At 37.4% G+C, this 20,984-nt stretch overlaps 12 protein-coding genes across 12 annotated transcripts; 6 read left to right on the top strand and 6 right to left on the bottom strand.

Annotated features, from left to right (window-relative positions):
* Positions 1–53: 53 nt before the first annotated feature.
* Positions 54–1,466, bottom strand: DML1 (Dml1p; the record flags this gene model as incomplete). The annotated part of the gene is made up of 1 exon (XM_003675416.1): positions 54–1,466. One exon carries the CDS (start codon positions 1,464–1,466, stop codon positions 54–56), a length of 1,413 nt encoding a protein of 470 aa, XP_003675464.1.
* A 161-nt stretch (positions 1,467–1,627) lies between these two features.
* On the bottom strand, positions 1,628–2,965 carry MGL2 (putative carboxylic ester hydrolase; the record flags this gene model as incomplete). The annotated part of the gene is made up of 1 exon (XM_003675417.1): positions 1,628–2,965. One exon carries the CDS (start codon positions 2,963–2,965, stop codon positions 1,628–1,630), a length of 1,338 nt encoding a protein of 445 aa, XP_003675465.1.
* Positions 2,966–3,148: 183 nt separating this feature from the next.
* On the top strand, positions 3,149–4,483 carry NCAS0C01090 (uncharacterized protein; the record flags this gene model as incomplete). The annotated part of the gene is made up of 1 exon (XM_003675418.1): positions 3,149–4,483. The coding sequence occupies one exon, from the start codon at positions 3,149–3,151 to the stop codon at positions 4,481–4,483; it is 1,335 nt and encodes a 444-aa protein (XP_003675466.1).
* A 459-nt stretch (positions 4,484–4,942) lies between these two features.
* On the bottom strand, positions 4,943–6,220 carry ERG12 (mevalonate kinase; the record flags this gene model as incomplete). The annotated part of the gene is made up of 1 exon (XM_003675419.1): positions 4,943–6,220. One exon carries the CDS (start codon positions 6,218–6,220, stop codon positions 4,943–4,945), a length of 1,278 nt encoding a protein of 425 aa, XP_003675467.1.
* Positions 6,221–6,866: 646 nt separating this feature from the next.
* Positions 6,867–8,867, top strand: NCAS0C01110 (uncharacterized protein; the record flags this gene model as incomplete). Its single annotated transcript, XM_003675420.1, has 1 exon — positions 6,867–8,867. One exon carries the CDS (start codon positions 6,867–6,869, stop codon positions 8,865–8,867), a length of 2,001 nt encoding a protein of 666 aa, XP_003675468.1.
* A 299-nt stretch (positions 8,868–9,166) lies between these two features.
* On the top strand, positions 9,167–10,180 carry RPN8 (proteasome regulatory particle lid subunit RPN8; the record flags this gene model as incomplete). The annotated part of the gene is made up of 1 exon (XM_003675421.1): positions 9,167–10,180. One exon carries the CDS (start codon positions 9,167–9,169, stop codon positions 10,178–10,180), a length of 1,014 nt encoding a protein of 337 aa, XP_003675469.1.
* A 267-nt stretch (positions 10,181–10,447) lies between these two features.
* Positions 10,448–11,620, top strand: COX10 (protoheme IX farnesyltransferase; the record flags this gene model as incomplete). The annotated part of the gene is made up of 1 exon (XM_003675422.1): positions 10,448–11,620. The coding sequence occupies one exon, from the start codon at positions 10,448–10,450 to the stop codon at positions 11,618–11,620; it is 1,173 nt and encodes a 390-aa protein (XP_003675470.1).
* Positions 11,621–11,905: 285 nt separating this feature from the next.
* Positions 11,906–12,814, bottom strand: MRPL40 (mitochondrial 54S ribosomal protein uL24m MRPL40; the record flags this gene model as incomplete). The annotated part of the gene is made up of 1 exon (XM_003675423.1): positions 11,906–12,814. The coding sequence occupies one exon, from the start codon at positions 12,812–12,814 to the stop codon at positions 11,906–11,908; it is 909 nt and encodes a 302-aa protein (XP_003675471.1).
* Positions 12,815–13,113: 299 nt separating this feature from the next.
* On the bottom strand, positions 13,114–13,578 carry CDC31 (centrin; the record flags this gene model as incomplete). Its single annotated transcript, XM_003675424.1, has 1 exon — positions 13,114–13,578. One exon carries the CDS (start codon positions 13,576–13,578, stop codon positions 13,114–13,116), a length of 465 nt encoding a protein of 154 aa, XP_003675472.1.
* A 169-nt stretch (positions 13,579–13,747) lies between these two features.
* Positions 13,748–16,327, top strand: NIP100 (Nip100p; the record flags this gene model as incomplete). The annotated part of the gene is made up of 1 exon (XM_003675425.1): positions 13,748–16,327. One exon carries the CDS (start codon positions 13,748–13,750, stop codon positions 16,325–16,327), a length of 2,580 nt encoding a protein of 859 aa, XP_003675473.1.
* A 75-nt stretch (positions 16,328–16,402) lies between these two features.
* Positions 16,403–17,722, bottom strand: SPT14 (phosphatidylinositol N-acetylglucosaminyltransferase SPT14; the record flags this gene model as incomplete). Its single annotated transcript, XM_003675426.1, has 1 exon — positions 16,403–17,722. The coding sequence occupies one exon, from the start codon at positions 17,720–17,722 to the stop codon at positions 16,403–16,405; it is 1,320 nt and encodes a 439-aa protein (XP_003675474.1).
* A 709-nt stretch (positions 17,723–18,431) lies between these two features.
* TRE1 (Tre1p) lies at positions 18,432–20,771 on the top strand (the record flags this gene model as incomplete). Its single annotated transcript, XM_003675427.1, has 1 exon — positions 18,432–20,771. One exon carries the CDS (start codon positions 18,432–18,434, stop codon positions 20,769–20,771), a length of 2,340 nt encoding a protein of 779 aa, XP_003675475.1.
* Positions 20,772–20,984: the final 213 nt, after the last annotated feature.

A 20,984-nucleotide genomic window follows, 5' to 3' on the forward strand; every position in this document is an offset into this window, starting at 1 on the left:
TCAATAACTACTCATAAACATTAAATATATAGTATAATAACATTTTAACATATTCACTGATCATCGCCAGAATCTTCGTCGTCATACCATCCAATTTCATATGCAGCTGCCATTGTCGATAACTCATCTTTTAATTCTTCTCTATCTTCATCGAAGCGAAATCTCCTTGAAACATAATCACTCCAATGATTGAAGACATCTCTACAATGCTCCGTCAATTTCAAGTTTATCATAAACTCAACCTCTTCCTTGTAGACATCAGGTATCGTATCAGATGGATAATATGGGTAGGTATATAACTCTTGCTTATTTTTTAGATGGCTTTTCTCTTTCCCAGAAGTACTTGGATTGGAGCTTCTAGAAAGTTGGCATATTGAGAATTCATGGCATCTATTTAACTTAGCGTTTTTACCAAAGGGAGTAACGCGTGAGTAGAAAGAATAGTCATTACTGTTATCGGTTTCTATCATGTTTGTTACAAATTTTCTTGCCTTATCGTCCAGCATCAGACAATCCTCTAGGAAACTCATTTTTTTAATCTGCTCTGGACTCTTTTGAGAAAACAAAGAGTTGATAGTATCAAATATCTTACAACATTTTCCTCCAATTTCCCAATTACTTAGTGCATTATTTTCGGACCATAGTGGGAAGAACAAATTAGATTCTCTCCCCAAATATACTGTGCTTCTAATTTTATTTTTGACATCCCCTTTTGCTCCACTGTAATAATCATTATCGTTAAATCCCCAAGTGAAGACGTCAACTTTCGGAAGTTCATCTCTCAGTTCTTCAAGTAATTTTGAGGAAAATCCGCCCCAACCACTATCTAAGTCGGTTACCAAGTTGAAACCTTGAATTGTATCACAATTTTCAAGTTGTATTCTTAGTTGCTCATCAATAAAGTCATCCATGCAAAAACTTTTAAATTCATCAAAACCCATGGCAAAATCAGTAAACTGCCTCTGTTGCAAATTATGAAAATCTGGTAAATTTGGATTCTTTATATCGTGATACCAATTTTTTAGACCTCTAAAACTCTTAGGGGAATAAATCAATTTACTGTAATCAGACCAATACTTAGTATTCTCCTTATTCAATCTTGGCAATGGTTCGTTCTTATCTAGTGCTTTTTGATATTCTGATTGAGGGATCCTGGGATGGGTGGTCATTATATTAGTTGATGATACTGGGGTGGGTGCATCCGTATCTTGGTAGTGATAATCGTGTGTGTCAGGAGCATACTGATATGTCGCTAAAGAACCATTCCCCGTACGAGCATCCCATAAAATGGCTCTCGGTGAGTATGCTACCGTCTTAGATATTCTGTCTATGGTTGGATTTAAGAAGATTGAAGGTTCATTTGGCTTCTCCCCCACTGTGTATAGAAGTTCTTCTTGACAATTAAAGAATTGTGTTGTCAGGTGATTAGCTCGTTGTGATGCAGATAAAGTTATTATCTCATGCATAATTTAATTTGTTCAGTCCCTTTTCATTGTACATTCAAGGTCATCGATGAATAAGAAAATAGATACACTTACATTTTATTTTTCAAGAATAGAAAATGCGGCTTCAGTTATATAGGAAAATATGACATACAATTTTATTTTTTCTATTAATTAAATTAGTATTACTGGCGATATGTTGTCTTCACAGGTCTAGAGTTGTTGATAGGTAAACAAATTTTACTTAGATCTGGTTTTAGGGCTTTTGATACGACCTCCTTATGGAAAGCCTCTAAAAATCTACCAATAGGTTCAGTGTACCATCTATTGCCATACCCATCAAGGAACCACGCGACATGTCCTCCAATACTTGTTTCCAATAACAGAATATAAGGATTCAGGGCAATTTCTTTAACTGGTAGGGCGTCAGCGCCAATAACTGGATCATCCATCGAGTTAAGGGCTAATATTGGTGTTCTGACACCCATTATTCTGTTGACGGAACCTGCGTCTCTATAATATTCATTTGCTGTATTATATCCAAACATCGGAGCGGTTAACTGATCATCAAACTCTTCAAAATTGGCGAATTTATACAGTTTCGTCTCATAAATCTCTTTTAACGATTCATTTTGAGTTAATATATTCAAATGATCCTTCGCAATATTGGCTAAATTCTTAGCAACAGTGGGGGCATATACTTTGGAACCTATGAAAGTGTTATTGACGAAAAACGTTGAATGAACCATATCCCATGGATTACCCAAGGCAATACCACATTCAATATCGGAGTTATCACCTTCCTCACCTAGGTAATTAACCATAATAGTGGCACCCAGTGAGAAACCAACCATATAAAACTTCCTCTTGGGATACATTTTTCTCAATTCCTTCACCATATGGCGAACATCATTAGTCCAACCACCATTATATAATTGTGGAGTGGTGATCTTGGAATAATTACAACCTCTATTATTCAACACACAGCATTCAAACCCACGCTTGTTCATCAATTCAAGGATAAGTGGTCTTCCGTAGCTTGCCCAGGATCCACCAGTCACCCCATGTAAGATAATCATCATTGGTTTCTCATCCATGGAAGATAAGGAATGATGATCCGGTCTAATATAAGAGTAGAATTGATCTAACGGTTCCGGAAACTGTTGCTGTGTCTCAGGAATATAGGTCAGATCTAGTTCTTCTTGGAATACCTCAGGAGATACAGATATATCCAATGCACCAATTCCGCCATCAGAATAATGTAGCATATGACGATGGAAATTAACATGATGGATCCCATCGAAATTTAATGCGGTGTATGCGGTTTGTAAATTACCGTGGATTAGAGGTTTGTAGAGTGAGCCCTTTGCATCCTGAGAGAATTCAGGTGAATAGTTATCTATGAGTTCTTGCATTGTAATTCCGTCATTGTGATTCCATTCGGAATGGCTCGAGGATTTGAAAGGAATTGGGGTCTTGGACCCAACTTGGTTGATGGTTATATGATATGGAAGGGTCACCATTTCAAAATATTGGCCCCAATGACAAGAATAGTCTTACAAATGCCCTGTTCAATGTAGTGTTCTATGTAGTTTTGTAATATAGTGGAAAACAATAGGCTGAAAAAACCCGTTGTTAACTTTAGTTTATTCGGAGCAACTTTGACAAGTTCACTAATATAACATGACAGTAGGAAACTCAGAAGAATGGGGTCTAATTATCCTACCATCTTAGTTACCATATTAGCCATTGGTATGTCGTTTCTGAGGAAATATAAACCTTTCCAAATATGGATTTCTAAGCAAATTGAGACATCTCTGACGAAGAACTTATCGCCCTATCGTAAATATAAGATTACTACTCCAGGGCTGCATATTATTAAGAATACTAGTGATCTAAGGGGAATTGGAGCCACATTGTTTGATATTTCAGAGGCTTTGACGCAATTACAAGAGTATAAAGTACGAGGTAGGAGGTCCAACGATGTGATGTATCAAAGGACGTTGGAATTGACAGAGGAGCAAACAAGACAATTGGATGGAATCAATTATTACCAGAAAATAAAATCTGTAAATACAGCCATTGATGGGAACTATGAAGTGATAGAGAAAATTGTTGAGCAGACGTTGAAGCAATTGGTACTTCTTAATAGCGAAAATGATGATACATCCAATGAGGAAGTTTTGAAGACTCTATGTGGAGAGTTTGGATATATGTTAGATGTTCAAAAACGAGATGTGACTTGGGTTGGGACTAAGAATGTAATACTGAATGGTTCTTCGAATCAAGGTAGAGTCAGTGAAGCTGTAAGTCATCTTTGTAGAGATTGGAGTCAAGCATTTGAATGTGAACGAAAACCACTTACACAATACATGAAGAATCAACTTCGATATGATACATTATCGAAGAATACTTTGGTCCTGGTTCCTGGGGCTGGCGTGGGTCATTTACCATATTTTATTGCTAACGAGTTCCCTACATTTGATGTGGATTCCATTGAGTTATCTACATTAATGTATATCTGCAACGAGTTTGCCCTACATAGTTCTAAAGATGTGAAAATAAGGCCCTTCAATCTGTCATATTCGGGGCAAGTCGACACAGAGAAACAATGTCGCTCAATTGAACTGAAGTTGAGTACTATTAAGCAGCCAAAAAACCTTCGTGTCTTACTCGAAGATTTCCGTAAGTATTCACCTAGTAAGGTTCGTTATGAGAATATTGTGGTTTGTTCAGAGTATTTCATTGATACTGCAGAGAATATGTTTGAATATTTTGAAGCTATAGAACATTTGAAGAAATATTGTGATCATCTACATTGGATCAATGTGGGACCATTAAAGTATGGAACCAGACCACTAGTGCAATTCACTGTGGAAGAATTGACAAAGTTGAGAGAGTTGAGAGGTTGGAAGGACGTACACCATTGCTATGAGACTAGTCAGAAACAGTTAAATGGTTATTTAACAGATTATGAGTCTTTGTATCAAGGATATTACGGTTTAGTAAAATTCCATTCACGTTTCCAAGAAGACAAGTAAATAAAAAGTAGCATTAACTAAGTAAAATAAAAAAAAAAGAGTAACAAAAAAAAAATATCTCACTTGCGCAGTTACCGACCAAGGCCATAAATATTCATTGTAAAATGGTTGAACACCTTGGACAGTATGAGGACGCTCATTAGAGATCACGATATGGTATTGCTACCATTCCGTAACCATTGCTCTAGCTCTTCTTTTCCCCTCTGATCATCTAACAAATTGACAGATGGCACAGTGAATAGAATGCATGTTTTATATGTATCGGTTTCTTTAAAAAGAACCCTAAAAAAGAACAGCAAGAGCAAACATAGAAAGAGATGATGGTTGATCATTGCTTTCTCGCCTTTTAAATAAAACTGGAAAAAATTGTTTCATGGATATTTCGCTACCCGCAAAAAAACAAAAGTGTCTGAAATTCGTTAGGGTTTTCTATTAAGACTATTTAATTATTTTAAATAATTATTCTGAATCACTCCATTGCAAATGGGACTTTTCAGGCAGCAAGACAGCGTCGATCTCTTGGACAGTCACTGGATCCTGGAACACTTTCAATATCCTTATTAAATCTCCATCTGAGATGGTATCTCTTGGAACATAACAACATCCACGCCCACCTAAATTCGTCTGAAATATTTCATATTGTAACTTATCCCGTATAGTATCCGTGAATGCCTTCAATATATCTTGATCTATATCCTTCTTCAAGATAGTCATTGCACATCCACCCCCTCCTGCACCTGTCAACTTAGTCTCCCCAATGCGTAATTCATCACTGACGATCCTCACTTGTTCCAAACCCGGATGAGACACCCCCAATGAAACTAGCAATCCGTGGTTAATCCTCACCAGTTCCAACAGGGAATCATGACAGTTATCATTTGCCCCAGAGGAATCATAATGGTTCAGGATATCCATGGCTCTCTCAGTGACACACCCCATGGAATCCAACAACAAATCACATAATTTCGTCTCCTTGTCATGTAACTCTCTCACGCCACCAACTAGGGTACTCGTAGATCTAGGAATCTTGGTGTATGTCAAGACCATAGGTATCGAGGGGAACTGTTGCAAAATGATTGGTGTTGGATCGGATCTTTTGAAGTATACGGCACCACCGTATGTGGAGACCAGATTGTCTATCCCAGAGGGGTCTCCATGAAGACACTTCTCACCAATGAATGACCAAGAATTGATTAATTCCTTGTTGAAGGGGACGCCCTGACATAGTAACATGGAAGTGACTAGGATGACGGAGATGGATGCTGAGGACCCCAGACCTGCACCGATGGGGGATGTTGATTTGATAGTGAAATTTAAACCTCTTTGATGCGGACAAAGGGAAAGGTATAGGTATAAGAACGAGAAAGCAGCGTTATAATGGATGGTATCCCTATGTAAAGCAGACAGTAATGGAGTTATATTTTTGATTAGAGTCTTCGAGAGTGGAGAAACGGTATCTGGGTTCAGTATTTGCTCCATCTGGTCAACAGTAGCGGATGAATCATGAGGGATCTTTTCAAAGTCAGTTGTTGTCCATTTATGATGAAAGTTGATATCAGGGAAGTTTAATTCTATGGAATTGGGATCATTTGCCTCAGTGACCAATAAATAAGTCCTTAGGGAGGCCAAACTTGCAGCAATGGCCGGTTTATCGTAGACGACAGAGTGTTCTCCAAATAAGATCAGTTTCCCTGGAGCGGATACCAATATTGGGAGGGTCAGTGTTGCGTTTGTCATTGCTTCCTTGGTAGTGAGTGTGGCTCCATCATTTAAACATTTCACGTATAATAAATTCAATACTGGTAAGATCTTATTCAAAAAGCTTGGATTAACATTGATGTTGTTTAACCGTTAAGAAGCGGAAACATCCGCACACCACGGAAACTAAACGACGAACAATAACGTTAAAACTGTTAATTAAGTGGTCATTGAATAAGGAAACGTTAGCGTTAATGAGGTTGTTACTGCTGTGGAATCTACCCTCTTTGTTTAAGCAACTTCCCTGTCAAAGCTGCTCGTGTATGTGTCCCAAGACATGCAAATTGGAAGTAAGTTCGACAACTAGCATATGTTTCAAGGGGAGGAACAAGAAGTAACGACCTCAGCAAACACAACACCACAAGGCAAGTAGATCAGCCAACACAAGAGAAAAAAGCTCTCTTTTAGTATGTATAACACATCATTCCATTGTTTGTTCCGCGGAGACCCCGCACCGCTCGGAGTTGAATTCCTTCTTCTCGACAAACAAATGAACAACAAGTAAAAACAACCGCAATCTGTCTGATCTGACACCCTCCAATCCACAGCAACACTTCATAAGGCCACCGCTCGCTTCATTTTACACTGCACATTAGCACAAACCATGTCATACGTCCTTTGAAACATGCCCTCCATATTATCCAAAGAGTTTTTCCAATCCAAAAGAAAGCTGAGAGAGAAACTAAACGACTTCTCCGCCGCCACACAGCTGGAAAGGTCCATCGAGAACTCGAGAGAACCCAACCACAACAAAGCAAAAGAACCGTCTCCGAGCCCCATCGACAACCAACACGAGAATCTACATATTCAATTCGAGAAGGATGTTTCACATCCGAAACATGAACAAAGGGGGAGAAGCGAGGCTAAAAATAATATTAACGAAGATGATGGAAAGAGACCCTCTGCGAAAAAATCATTCAGTTCCAAATCCATATTGAGCTTCTTGGGGAAGAACTCAGAAGCAGCCACAGAATCTAAATCTAAATCTAGGTCAAGATCAAGATCAAGGGGCAGATCCAAGATAAGAGCCTTGAGAAATAATGAAAGAAGCCCTTCTAGGTCCCGGTCAAGATCCAAATCAGAACATGGAATGAGTTTGTCTACAGTATCTTCCAATATTACACAATCGACATTCCAATCGCACTCTGAAAGCACTTTCACAGATTCATTCTCCAGATCAGATTCATCCACTTCTCTTGTGGAATTGAAACGGTTCTTCAAGAGACCACAGTTACCCAAACCAAAGTCATTTAGAGTCGAGCCATCATCACCACCACCAACCAATGAAGAGCCATTGTCATCGCTAAATGATCAGTTCAAGGCGTTACTACGTCCTCCCTTGAGACCATCCCGCTCACAACCAACAATGATCTCTTGGGATACGGGCATTGTAATCCATCACGATCCAGCGCAAATCACAAGAAAATATGGTCATGTCACCCAGAAATTGGGGTCAGGTGCCAATGGCTGTGTGGTGCAATTACAAAATCACTCCAATGACAAACGATTCGCCATGAAGACATTTAAACCCAATCCAAACGGTGAAACAACAAAACAATATCAAAAGCGTTGCATCAAAGAATTTATACTCAGTTCCCATCTATCCCATCCAAACATTATTGAAACTTTGGATATATTTTACAACCCATCGGGACAGATTTCGGAAATAATGGAATGGTGCCCTCACGATTTCTTCAATATCGTCATGTCTAGGACTCACCTCCTCACCAGAAGAGAAACATTCTGTTATTTCAAACAATTATGCAATGGGGTCAGATACTTACATACGCTTGGTATTGCCCATCGTGATCTGAAATTAGATAACTGTGTCATCACATATAATGGGATCTTGAAATTAATAGATTTCGGTAGTGCTACTATTTTCCAACTAAATAAATCGACCGAGGAAAAGCCTGAATTGATTCCCTCCCGAGGTATAGTAGGAAGTGATCCCTATTTGGCACCAGAGGTATTGTTATCTAAGGAAATTCCATACGATGCTTCATTAGCCGATGTTTGGTCCCTAGGAATAATATTTTGTGCTATAATGTTGAAACGATTTCCCTGGAGGATACCATTAGCATCTAAGGACCATAATTATGAACTGTATAGTAAACCAGATTTGGAACCACACGATTATGTCCAATCAGCCAAGGTACACGAAAAATTATTGAAAGAGAAAAGAGCACTAAGGAAGAAGTTACAACGTAAAAATAAGGAGGTGACCATGTCTGATTTTGAGCAAGATATGATTGTGGAGGAATTAGTACTCCCCACTTTGAGACAAAGTGAAAGTTCGGTAAAGTCTATGCCACTGGAGGAAGATAAAAGAATTACCATATCGGATAAGAAAAAATTAAGATATGGAAAATACAGACTAATGAGGAAGTTGCCGCATGTTTCCAGACCCATTATGTCGCAGATACTAGAAATTGATTCTTTTAAGAGAGCCACAGTGAACGATTTGTTTAAAGATGAATGGTTTAAGAACATCCCTTATTGTAAAGTAGACACCATCGATGGACGATACATTAGAGCAGCCGGCCACAGGCATATCTTGCCAAATCACCCAACAACTACAACAGCAATCGAAGACTCAGATGCAGAGAAAGCATCTGGCTTATAGCTATTTTATATTTCTAGCATATTTTTTTACATACAAAACCGTTTTTTAATATCTAGCAATTTTCATTTTTCTTTCTATTTACTGGCTTTTCGTTATGTTACCCAGCACGTGTGGGTGAAAAATCGAAATTTCAAGGTGGCAAAAAATTGGATATTCAGATTAGTTTTAACCACCATTAACCCTTCCATAGTTCAACAGCTACCAGTAATTGCCTCTATTAGAACCACAATTACACATTATCCCTTTTTCAGAGAATATAGAAACGAAAGAAGAAGAAATAAAAAACAGGATCCAATACAATGTCCGCCACTCTAACGCACGATCAAGTCACCATCGCCCCATTAGTCCTTCTTTCTATTCTAGATCATTATGATCGTACGAATACGCCAGAAAATAAGAGATGTCTTGGGGTTATTCTTGGGGATGCCACTAGCTCGACCATAAAAGTGACCAATTCATTTGCCCTACCTTTTGAAGAAGACGAAAAGAACCCTGACGTTTGGTTTCTAGATCATAATTATATTGAAAATATGAATGAGATGTGTAAGAAAATTAACGCAAAGGAGAAATTGATTGGTTGGTATCATAGTGGGCCTAAATTGAGAGCCTCTGATTTAAAGATAAATGAATTGTTTAAGAAATACGTTCAGGGGAATGAACCATTATTATTAATTGTAGATGTAAAGCAACAAGGTGTTGGTTTGCCTACTGATGCATACGTGGCGGTAGAACAAGTGAAGGATGATGGGACATCCACGGAAAGAACATTCCTTCATTTACCATGTGAAATTAAAGCAGAAGAAGCAGAAGAAATTGGTGTGGAACATTTACTAAGGGATGTTAGAGATCAAGCCGCTGGTGGACTATCTATTAGATTAACAAACCAGTTGAAATCTTTAAAGGGGTTACAAAGAAAATTGAGCGACATAGTTAATTATTTGAATAAAGTCATCGAACATGAATTACCAGTTAACCATACCATTTTGGGGAAACTACAAGATGTGTTCAATTTATTACCTAATTTGGGAGTGCCAGATGATGATGAAATGACCGAAGGTACCTCAGATTTAATAGACACTTCTAATAATTTACAAAAGGCATTAACCGTGAAGACAAATGATGAACTAATGGTAATATATATAAGTAATTTGGTGAGAGCCATAATTGCCTTTGATGATTTGATTGAAAATAAGATACAAAACAAGAAATTACAAGAAAAGTTCGCCAAGGAGGAGGATGAAAAGAAAACCGCTGCTGACGAAGAAAAGATCGCAGAAGCTGAAACGGATTCAGCTGCCAAGAAGAGTGCGTGAAGCATGGAGCTTAGACCCCCACCCATATAACTAAGTAACATTAAATGTAAACAACTCACTGTTCTTATGAACATAATCGTTATCTTCCTCAGATCTTCCCGTAGCGCCTAAGGGGTTTGCGGAATTTTCAGCAATAATAAATAAGAAGGTATAATAGAGAAATCTGAAATGTTCACCAATTACTAATCCAAGAAGAACATCAGAGCTAGAGGGAAAAGAAAGGCCTAGAGTGAAAAATAGAATATAATACACTCTTAAAAAAAATTCATGTCTCTGAGTGTCTTCAGTCTCCAAAGACAATGTCTACTAAGAAGCAGCCATATGTGCTATCAGGCGACGCAGTTGCTAGGAACAACGCAACTATTGAATAAGTCATTGCGGTCAATACGTTTCTTTGCAACCTCGACCAGAGATGCAGACACATCAATGAGTACGTCGCCTATTGAATTTACTTCAAACCTTGTTTTTGAAAAAAGCAGATTAGATTCCATTGCTGATAAAGCATCAATGGCTTTAAGATGCACAGATGATACAACGGATGCACCCAACCTACCGTTTAATGTTAAACGTGTTGATCATGTTTCAAGGAAAAATGCTAAGGCGGTACCTGGTAAGATGACGGTGGCATCAATTCGAAAGAATGTCATTGACCCATACCTTCAATTGACAAAACCACGGTTGACTACTCTAGTGATGTTGAGTGCTATTTGTTCATATGCCCTTTCTCCATATCCTGCAACCCTAATGCAACTAACTTGTTTGACGATTGGAACCACTTTCTGTTCGGGTGCAGCCAATGCCATCAACATGGGGAGAGAACCTGATTATGATCGAATGATGACCAGAACGTCCACGAGGCCCGTAGTGCGAGGTATCATTACACCAAAACAATCGTTTGAATTTGCTGCAGTGATAGGAACCGTCGGAACATCCGTACTGTATTTTGGTGTTAACCCAACAGTTGCCGCGTTGGGAGCTAGTAATATTGTTCTTTACTCGTGGATATACACATCTCTGAAGAGGAAAACCATCTTAAATACATGGGTTGGTGCATTAGTTGGTGCGATTCCTCCGTTGATGGGATGGGCAGCTGCTAGTTCCCTGACACATCCCGGCGCATGGGTTCTTGCGGTCTTATTATATGCTTGGCAATTCCCTCATTTTAATTCTTTAAGTCATAACGTTAGGAATGAATATAAGAACGCAGGGTATGTGATGACTGCTTGGAAAAACCCTAAATTAAATGCCAGAGTTGGTTTAAGATATACTTTATTGATGTTTCCATTATGCTTTGCTCTCTCGTATTTTGATATTACTGATTGGTATTACCAAATTGACTCAGCCATCGTAAACGCCTGGTTATCATTTTGGGCTTTCAAATTTTATTGGCAACAAAGGTTGAATTACTCTAAAGATGTAATAAATGATAAGGAAAATTGAATAAGGGACTTGCAAAATCTAATGTGTTTGCAAGGAAAATGATGCTAAGTAGCGTGTTGCAATTACCTGCTATATTATTGCTGGCAATATTTCATAAGAAGGGGCGTTGGGACTGGCTATTTAACAATGACAATAAAAAACTAAAATAAAAGCGATAGATGAAATAGGTAATGATATAATTTCAAAGCCTGCCTATCAAGTTATACTCATGTAGATATAATATTTAATTGATAAATAAAAATAAGAATATTGTTATATTCGCATTATATGTGTTTGTTTAATTCTTTATACAGGAGGAGTAGATTTTGAACTTTCTAAATATGTACGTACCCTTTCACCAATCATTTCCATTTCATCCACAGTTAGAGTTGGTTTAGATTTAGCCTTGGATTTGATACTTGCTTCCTTAGCTAAGTATGCCTTTCTCTCTGGAGTTAGTGGCATCTTTGGTGCAATCAATTTGGCCATATCCATAGGTTTCAAAGTACGTCTTCTATATTTCGAATGTGGATTACGGATAGTAGGTAGCGCAGAGTTAGGTATAGGCGTTCTAACGATTGAATCAACCCAATATGTTTGTTCCCTGGTAATTTCGGGGCTAGTAGCTAAGTCTCCATCGGGTTCATGTTCAGGCTTGGGCCATGGGATAATCAAATCGTCTTCACCTGCAACATATCTATATGGCATCATTTTCTTATAATTTGAATCATAATAGGAACCTTTAAATGCCAGATCTCTTACGGCAACAGTTTTTGAAGTCCCTGTTTTTTCATCATCAATATCCGCTACTAGCTTCAATGCATCTTGAGGCAACACTAATGGAATATTTATAACATGACTCACTTGGTCCTTCATCCATAATGATTTGGGGACGGGGACTTTCCTTGTAGGTCCATTTTCTCCCAATGTATATCCATTAGTTCTCGAATCATGGTTTCTGACTACTGAAATTGTTCCTTTATGCTTACCTTTCACGATAACAACTCGATCCCCAGGAAGATATTTCCATTGCTTTTCAGATTGAAACCGATCTTGTTCCATTACTTGATCCCTGCCAGACTTAAGGAATTCTGGTGCGTTTCTCCTTATAACCTTATCATTTGTAGGTTTTAATTTTCTAGTCACTGTATTAGCCCTCTCCAGTATCCTTGACCCAGCTTTCGATAGCCTGAGGTAAGCAGACTTATTTGACATTGGTATGTGTTTTCTACTCCAGGAACCTTTATTTCACTGTCCCAAAGACCTGTTATGTTTATAAACTCTGAGGGTATTCCTTGAAATATCGGGTTTTCCCACTACTTCAAATTTCATCAATACAATTGCAAATATCGTTGTGCCGGCTTCGCTGAAAAAACTGCCTTTATATATGTATCCCGGCACAGTATAAACAAATAGTTGATAATAAGTATTGATTACAATTGTTTAGGCTAGTATTGTCTATATAGAACGAATAATGGTAGCAAGCTCGATTACACTTGAAATGGGCCCTGTTTTCAACTATCGGTGCACATAGCAATAAATTCGTCTTCATTGATTTCGTGATCCCCATCTAAATCAAATTCTTCGATCATGGCTTCTAACTCTTCCTCCGTTAGGTTTTCCCCCAATTCCTTAGCCACTCTTCTAAGGTTTTTCAATGAGATCTTCCCTGTGTTATCATCATCAAACAGTTTGAACGCTCTTCTAATTTCATCCAATGGATCCCTCTCGAGAATCATCTGTCCAGCAACTCGGAAGAAATCTTCGTATTTAATTAGTCTCTTATTATCATCATCGTATTGATCGAGAATATCAAGCACACGTTCCTTAGGTAAGTCAAACCCAAGGGCCCTAAATGCTACCTTCAATTCATGGTAATCTAATTTCCCATCATTATTCATGTCAAATAACGAAAAGGCTTCGTATATCTCTTGGCGCTGCTCTTCCAGTAGTTCATCATTGTTGTGATTGCTATTCATATTGGTCTACACTATACTTCTTTCGTTTTCCCCTTCTTCTTCCTCTTGTTGCGTTTCTCTTTCTTCTGTCAACAATAGAAAGGTGAAGGATTTTTTAATTTCAGGTAAACAAATTACAGGCGTGTAGACATATCAACATAACAAGGGTAATGGAAAACACTGCAAAAGCATGCAAGATGATGAAGCAACGGTTACTGATATCAAGTTAGGGAGTCAAGTTACTGTCATAGCTGCTAATGGTGCTTGTGGAACCGTTAAGTACATTGGCGAGACCAAATTCGCAGAAGGGATATGGTGCGGCATTGAAGTGGATGATAAACGATTTGGAAGAAATAATGGATCTGTTAACGGTGTAGAATATTTTGAAGTTAGCACAGATGGTTGTGGTCTGTTTACAAAGATTGAAAATGTCAAATTATTAGATCCTTCATCATTGTCATCGAAAAACTCAGACGACGTCATTCGATTGAAACGTATCGTGAAACTGTTGCAACAGAAGTGCATCCAATTGAAATTTGAATGTGAACAAATAAAGCAAAAGACCCAATACTCCAAGTCTACTGATGAATCTGTAGGGCTTTTGCAAGAGACTGTGGAACATCTAACATTAAGGGAAGAGGACTTGACTTCTCAGAACATGGAATTAGAAGGCTTAAAGACTCAGTTAGAGGGTGAAAAAAACAAATTACTTCAAGAAGTGTCTTTATTAAAGGAGAACTTATCTTGTAGGGAGGCCACAGACGCTGAGATAAATCAAAAAATAATAGCCGGTACAAATGTTGATAAGATTGATCTTCTACGAGAAAATACTAGATTACAGAAGGCAATTGATGATCTTGAGAGATCATTAACTGACACAATACATGATTATGAAGTACTAATGTCTGAATATTCAGATTTGATAGAGACCAATGCCGTATTAGAAGATTCGATACAAGTCTTAAATACCGATCTAGAAAATTCTGCTATAGATATCAGAAATCTGCAAAGAGAGGTTGACGCTATTAAGGATGACAAAAAGATAGTTGAACGTGTTACTACTGAAAATAATGAATTATCACTAAAATTGGCAAAGCTAGAATCGAAATTGAAAGATTTGAAGAAGAATAAATCGGAACACGAAAGATTACTTCAGGAATCAAATGATCGAGAGGAAGAATTAAAGAAAAGTTTGAAGGACTCTGAGATCATAACTGAAAATTATAATTTCGAACTCCAAAAGTTGCGATCAGATATTGAAAGATTATCAGAAAATACGTCTGCTAATTCGATTGATGAAGCATTAATACGGAAAGACATAGAAATCGCCACTATAGAAGAGGAATTATATAAGAACGAACTTTTAAAAGAACTTTACATGATTGCTTTACCAGAAAAAGAAGGAGGAGAATTTTTCTACACTCAAAAACAGTTTAGTTATTTTTACCGAAAGATGGATGATAAAAGAATAAGGAACTCCCTAGTGGAGAAGATCCAGATTAAATTTATTCTGTTAATGTTAAGCGAAATTTGTAAGTGCATGTCTTTTCAAAGCCATTCGATAGACGCTCGATACACTCCCTTTAACACAGAGGTTTTCAGTATCAAGAGTTGGACTAATTATTTCTTAGAGGGTTATATTCCGTTGGAAAATATCCATATTGAAGAGATTTTTCAGTTTATGTGCGACGTTCCCATTTTGAATAACAATGTAGAGCTATCATTCCATATACTTGGCAGTATATGTCTTTACATGTCTTCCATTTTGTTTATACTTTATTCCGAAGGCGTGGCCTCAGAGGAGAGGAGCAATCAATTGCAGGTTATTGAAAATTATGTTAAGGATCTTTCAGAAATTTCAAAAGATTATTTGAGTGTCTTGGAGGATGATCAAACTGGTAAACTGAAATATTACACTTTTACGAATTCCTCCACAACGACCTTTTTGAAGACCTTTTATGATAAAGTCTTAACTCAACTACAGCCAAAGGATAATTCTAATCTAACCAAAGTTATTAATTCGTTACATGATATTACCGACCACATTAGCAGGGACGACATTTTCGATATCCATGAAGTTCTTTCTAAAGTGGAAGATTTAGACAGTGAGCATGACCATATATCTGTCAACTCACAGGAGATGGAGTTGGAATTATTACAGAAGCAAAAGTTGCTTGCTAATAAGGAGGATTATATAAAGGAACTTTTATTGAAAATTGAGATATTGCAAGAAAAAGCTGGTAAAAACAAAGAGCTGGAAGATCTGATTGACTCCCTACGAATCCAAGTAAGGGAGTTGGAAAAAGAGAAAACGGGACTGAATGACTTCATAATTGCATTAAAGGACAAGTTGGAGTCAGTTAAGAAGAATTTAGAATCTCAGAAAATCAACGCATCTCGCCTGATTGTTGATGATGGCCTAAATGAAACGATTTTGAGCTATTCTCAAGTTGATAGAAACAACCTGATTTCTGAAATTAAAGACCTCCGAAGCGTGATAAAACATAAAACTCTTGTTGACTCAACTAATCTTAAGACTTTTGATTGGCTATACGCAAATTCATCCAAGAAACTCGAATCCAATGAATCACAGTCCACTTTTAATGCAAGACTAAGGGAACTAAACAAAAATGTTGACAAAATTATCGACAGTACTGAGTTGCTTCTTTTTGAGCCAGAAAATGATTTCGAGAAAGTTGGTCGGTATGTAGCAAAACTGAAACATAAGCAATCTTTAGTCATAAATAAGCTGAAAGATTTATCTAAATAGTATTTGATGCGTATGTTACATATCGCTTCATAGTTTTTATTAAGAGCTACTATATTATCATAAAATTGAATATGTTTATGTACTTTCCCAATTTACCTCACTTCTTTTTGGCCATTTCGGTGCTATATCTATGTTTTTTCTTGGATATAGGAACTCCAGAATGAAATAAAGATAGTAATCCACAATTGCACATAAAACATACAGCAGCCTGGCCCAGCTACCATTTCTTCGATAAAATCTTGCAACCATAGTAGACCATTTCTTGTCATATGGATTATAGTTATAATAGACATCGTCATATACCGCCACTGTTCTTTGCGCTACCGCTAGCCAATCATACATTTTCCCGACTCGTTTGTGGAATGTCATTGCATCAATGGATCCCGTTCTCATTATTCTGATACCTTCATTAGTAGCATCTATTAGACTTGACACAGAAGTTTCGTGCGCATATACAGTCATATCTTCTGGTAGGACCTCAGGGATCCCACCTACTGTTGTTGTCACGATGAGTAAACCACAAGATGCTGCTTCAATTAAAACAGTACCAAATGCCTCTGTCAAACTTGCATGTAGATATATATCACCTCGACAAAGAACATCTCTGACTTTTTCATGTGGAACAGCTCCGAGTAGTTCAACCCTTTCTTGTAATCTATGTGTTTCAATCATCTGCTGAAAGTCAACAAAGTTTGGTCCATCACCTGCCACTATGAAATTGACGTCTTCATGAGTAGCACAAATGCTGGGGATAATTAACGTCAACAAACTAGAACCCTTGTTTGGAAATAATCTTCCGATGATAACAATAGTAAATTTCTTCTTCCCATTGATTGTTTTTTCCACACTACGTGGTGTAAAATCCTCACTTACCACAGCATTCGGTATCACAGATATCCTACTAGGTGATATATCTGCTCTTACTACAATATTTTCTTTACATGTACTAGACACACAGATGACTCTATCGATATTTGTTAGAGTAAATTCAGCAACTTTATTAGCCAAGACGGCACCTGTTGAATGGAAACCATAAAGGGAATGATCAGTAAATACGGTTCTTATACCCATTGTATTGCCATGTAGAACAGCTTCATGGGCAAAAGTAGATACACCACCGTGAGAATGAATAATTTGGATCTCTTCCCTAATTAGAATATTTCTGATAGCTGGAAATGCTGAGAACACCGTGGGGAATGCCGTCTCTCTGTACATTATCAGAAATGGTACGTGGTATACTTTCAAACCGTTGGTCAAGTACCTTACACCGACTCTATCCTTATATGCATGTGTTATCACTACAACAGAATGGCCTAGTCGTATTAAATTTTGTGCTAAGTGGTAGATATGGAACTCGACACCACCTAATTGGGGATAGAAGAAGTCACAGACCATTCTAAAACGATGATATTATTGTATGTCAGTAAAAAAACTAGTTATTGGTAAAGAAAAAAAGGCTTTAAAATCTGATGACTAACATACGCTATATTGAACCCCATTTTATGGTACGTTTGCTTGTTGTAGAACTGTCAATCAGTTAGATCGTTTGTTCAGTACATGATGAAAGTATCGAGATCAGGTCAAATTTAATACTGGAAAATTTCGCGCACTAATCACTAAAGCGACATAATAATCGTTTTAAATCTATATAAAATTACAGAAAAGAACAGAGACAGTTTGAATATTTCAGCCGATAATGTTGTTAAATGGCTGTGTTAGTTCGAATCTGTGCTGTTCAACCAAACAGGAAAAATAGTTCAGAGATAGCAGTATCTACAGGGACAATTTGTTGGTCCTTGCAGAAAAAACTTAGTAAGCAAGAAGACAATTTATGTAGTGAACATTTTTTATCACCTTCTTAATATCATTTTTAGCAGCTTTCTCATGTATCAACAAGCACTAACAACAATAATTGATTATATCTAACTATACAATGTTGATAATATCAGTAACAACAACGCTAACATTTCCGCTAATAAAAAACGCCGAGTTCATCTCCAAAAAACGTCATCTTGCAAAATAACACCTGTAAACTCTCTCTTAGTTACTTAGCCAGAGTGAAAGAGAATACAGCAGGTATATCACACAGGACCCTCAAGCTAGTATGAGATACGAGCGTGTTCCAAACAACGATGTGGAGGCTCAGACAAGTTCGAGCTCCATGATGAATAATGAGGAGATACCCATGGAACCCCCATCGTATGATAATGTGGCAGGTGCCTCAACGGGGATGCTACCGATAGAGATCGATGAATCTGGTGTAGAAGTACCCCAGGAATCATATAGTGAGAAGATGAATAGATTTAGAGCGAGTTTTAGTAATAATATTATTGTTCCCGTGCGAGAGAAGATTGTGGATCCCATGGCTCAGTTTCTATCAATGTTATCAGAAAAATTGAATTTCTATTTAAATAAGATTGGGAACCCACTGATCTTGAGAAGGTTTTTCTATATTTTTTTAATGTCTGGTATTACTTGGTTTGTTATGTCCAGTGGGTTGTTTCCAAATGAACGCGCCAGTGGATCTAGAGGAACCTTTTCCGATCATAACTTATTAATGGAATATGCAAGACAATCTATGGATCTTTCCAAGATGGAAAGAGATTTGGAATATTTGAGTAGCATGCCGCATATGTCTGGTACTAAAGGGGACTACGCTATGATGAAATACGTCTTGGATTCATACAATAATAATGGGTTAAAGTTGATTAGAGATATGGATTATATGGTACGTACCAATTACCCCGGTAATGTTACTCTGGTAGCATATAATGGGGATGATAAACTGGATTTCAAATTGGATGAACGGAATTTTAACCCACTAAGTGCAAATGGGAAATTACAAAAAATTGGGTTAATCTACGGCAATAAAGGTAGCTTGGATGACTTACAAAAGTTAAAAAATGAGGGTCTCCTCGAGCAGGATTTCATATTATTATTACATTATAGCGATTTCGTTAGTGAGCAGATAATGGCAGCAGAGAAGTTTAAAGCCAAGGGTGTGATCTTCATTTCGGAACCTATGGGCGATGATGGTGATGTGGTACAAACTAAGTCAGTGGCCATTCCACAATATGGAACCGGTGATGCTTTAACTCCTGGTTGGTATGGATCTGCAACTGCTAATGAAATTGACCCTAATGATTCCAAATCATTATCTCACATCCCATCTTTACCGATTTCTCATAATCAAGGTAAGAAACTCTTGTCATTTTTGGGAGATGAAGGTGTGAAGTTTGAGAATGGTATCTTCAGTGGTAAGCTAGATAAAGTTCAAATTGATTTAGAAGTAGAGCATGCAATTAGAGATCATCACGCGGTGGATGATATAATTGGTAAGTTAGAAGGGAGAGAACAAAATGACAAGGCAATTATCATCGGTGCTTCCCGAAATTCTGTCAGTTATGGATCCACGTATCCTAACTATGGTACCGTCTTATTGCTATCACTTTTACAATTATTCCAGGAAATGAAATACAAATATGATTGGAAACCATTAAGAAATATATATTTCATGTCCTTTGGTGGTGACGAATTTAACTTTGCTGGTGCAACAGAACTTATAGAAGAAAGATTAACCTCCATGAAGGATGAAATTTATACCTATGTTGACGTTAGTCAACTTGGTATATGGGATGATGAAAACAAGCTAAATATTCAAACACATCTACTTTTGAACGAATTCTTCAATAATAAAGATTTCCAGATGGGGTATGATGTCAATGTCGAACATATTCAGCAATATGGGAACTGGATTCCATACCTGGCCAATGGTATACCCGTGTCTATCATTTCATCACCAAGTATTTCGAAAAAACAACCACCTATCGATACCTCTGAAGACAAATTTGAAGCATTACAAAAGAAATTAGCTGACCCTAACATCGGAGAGAATGCAGAGAAGCTATTAATGTATTTATTCCAAACCACATTAAAGTTGGTTGATGATCCATTGATACCATTTAAGATGGACGGATATTTAAGAGAATTTGAAAATAAGCTCCGAGACATGGCTACGAAGTATACTGATAAATTAAATTTCAATGCTTTTGGTACAGGATTAGGACTGTGGAAAAGGATCAGTCTTGAATGGGTTTCATGGATTAAGGCATGGGAGAACATTGTTATGAGTAACGAAGGTGGACTTGAACCTTCCTTGATTGCAGTTCATAGATGGACTTGGAATAAAAAATTATCTAATGTCGGAAGGCGGCAATGTTCCCCATCTGGTATTCCAAATAGGGTTTTCTACAAGAACGTCCTATTTTCGCCTACTCTTTGGACTCAAGATGAACCTAATGGAGCATGGATACTTCCAGGTGTTAAAGATGCCATTAGGGATGAAGATTGGCAGAGAGCTCAAGATCAGATAGATCTTGCTGCAAAAGTATTTGCTAACTCAGCAGATCTTTTCATAGAAGAGAATACGGATGTTGGATATTGAAAGATTTATAATACAAGATATACATATAGCATTTAAGCACATTGATAAAAATTTCATAAATTTTGTCTTTTAATTCCAATACAAGGGAATGGCAAAAAGCAGAACCCCCTTTAACTTTTGGTTGTATCTTTTCTATGTTGAGTGTGTTATCTATCTATAGCGTTCGTTGAAAAGTTCGGCTTGTATTCTTGTTACCCTCGTTTAAGCGCAGTT

This window comes from Naumovozyma castellii, chromosome 3, assembly GCF_000237345.1.
Source record: "Naumovozyma castellii chromosome 3, complete genome".
NCBI lineage: Eukaryota > Fungi > Ascomycota > Saccharomycetes > Saccharomycetales > Saccharomycetaceae > Naumovozyma > Naumovozyma castellii.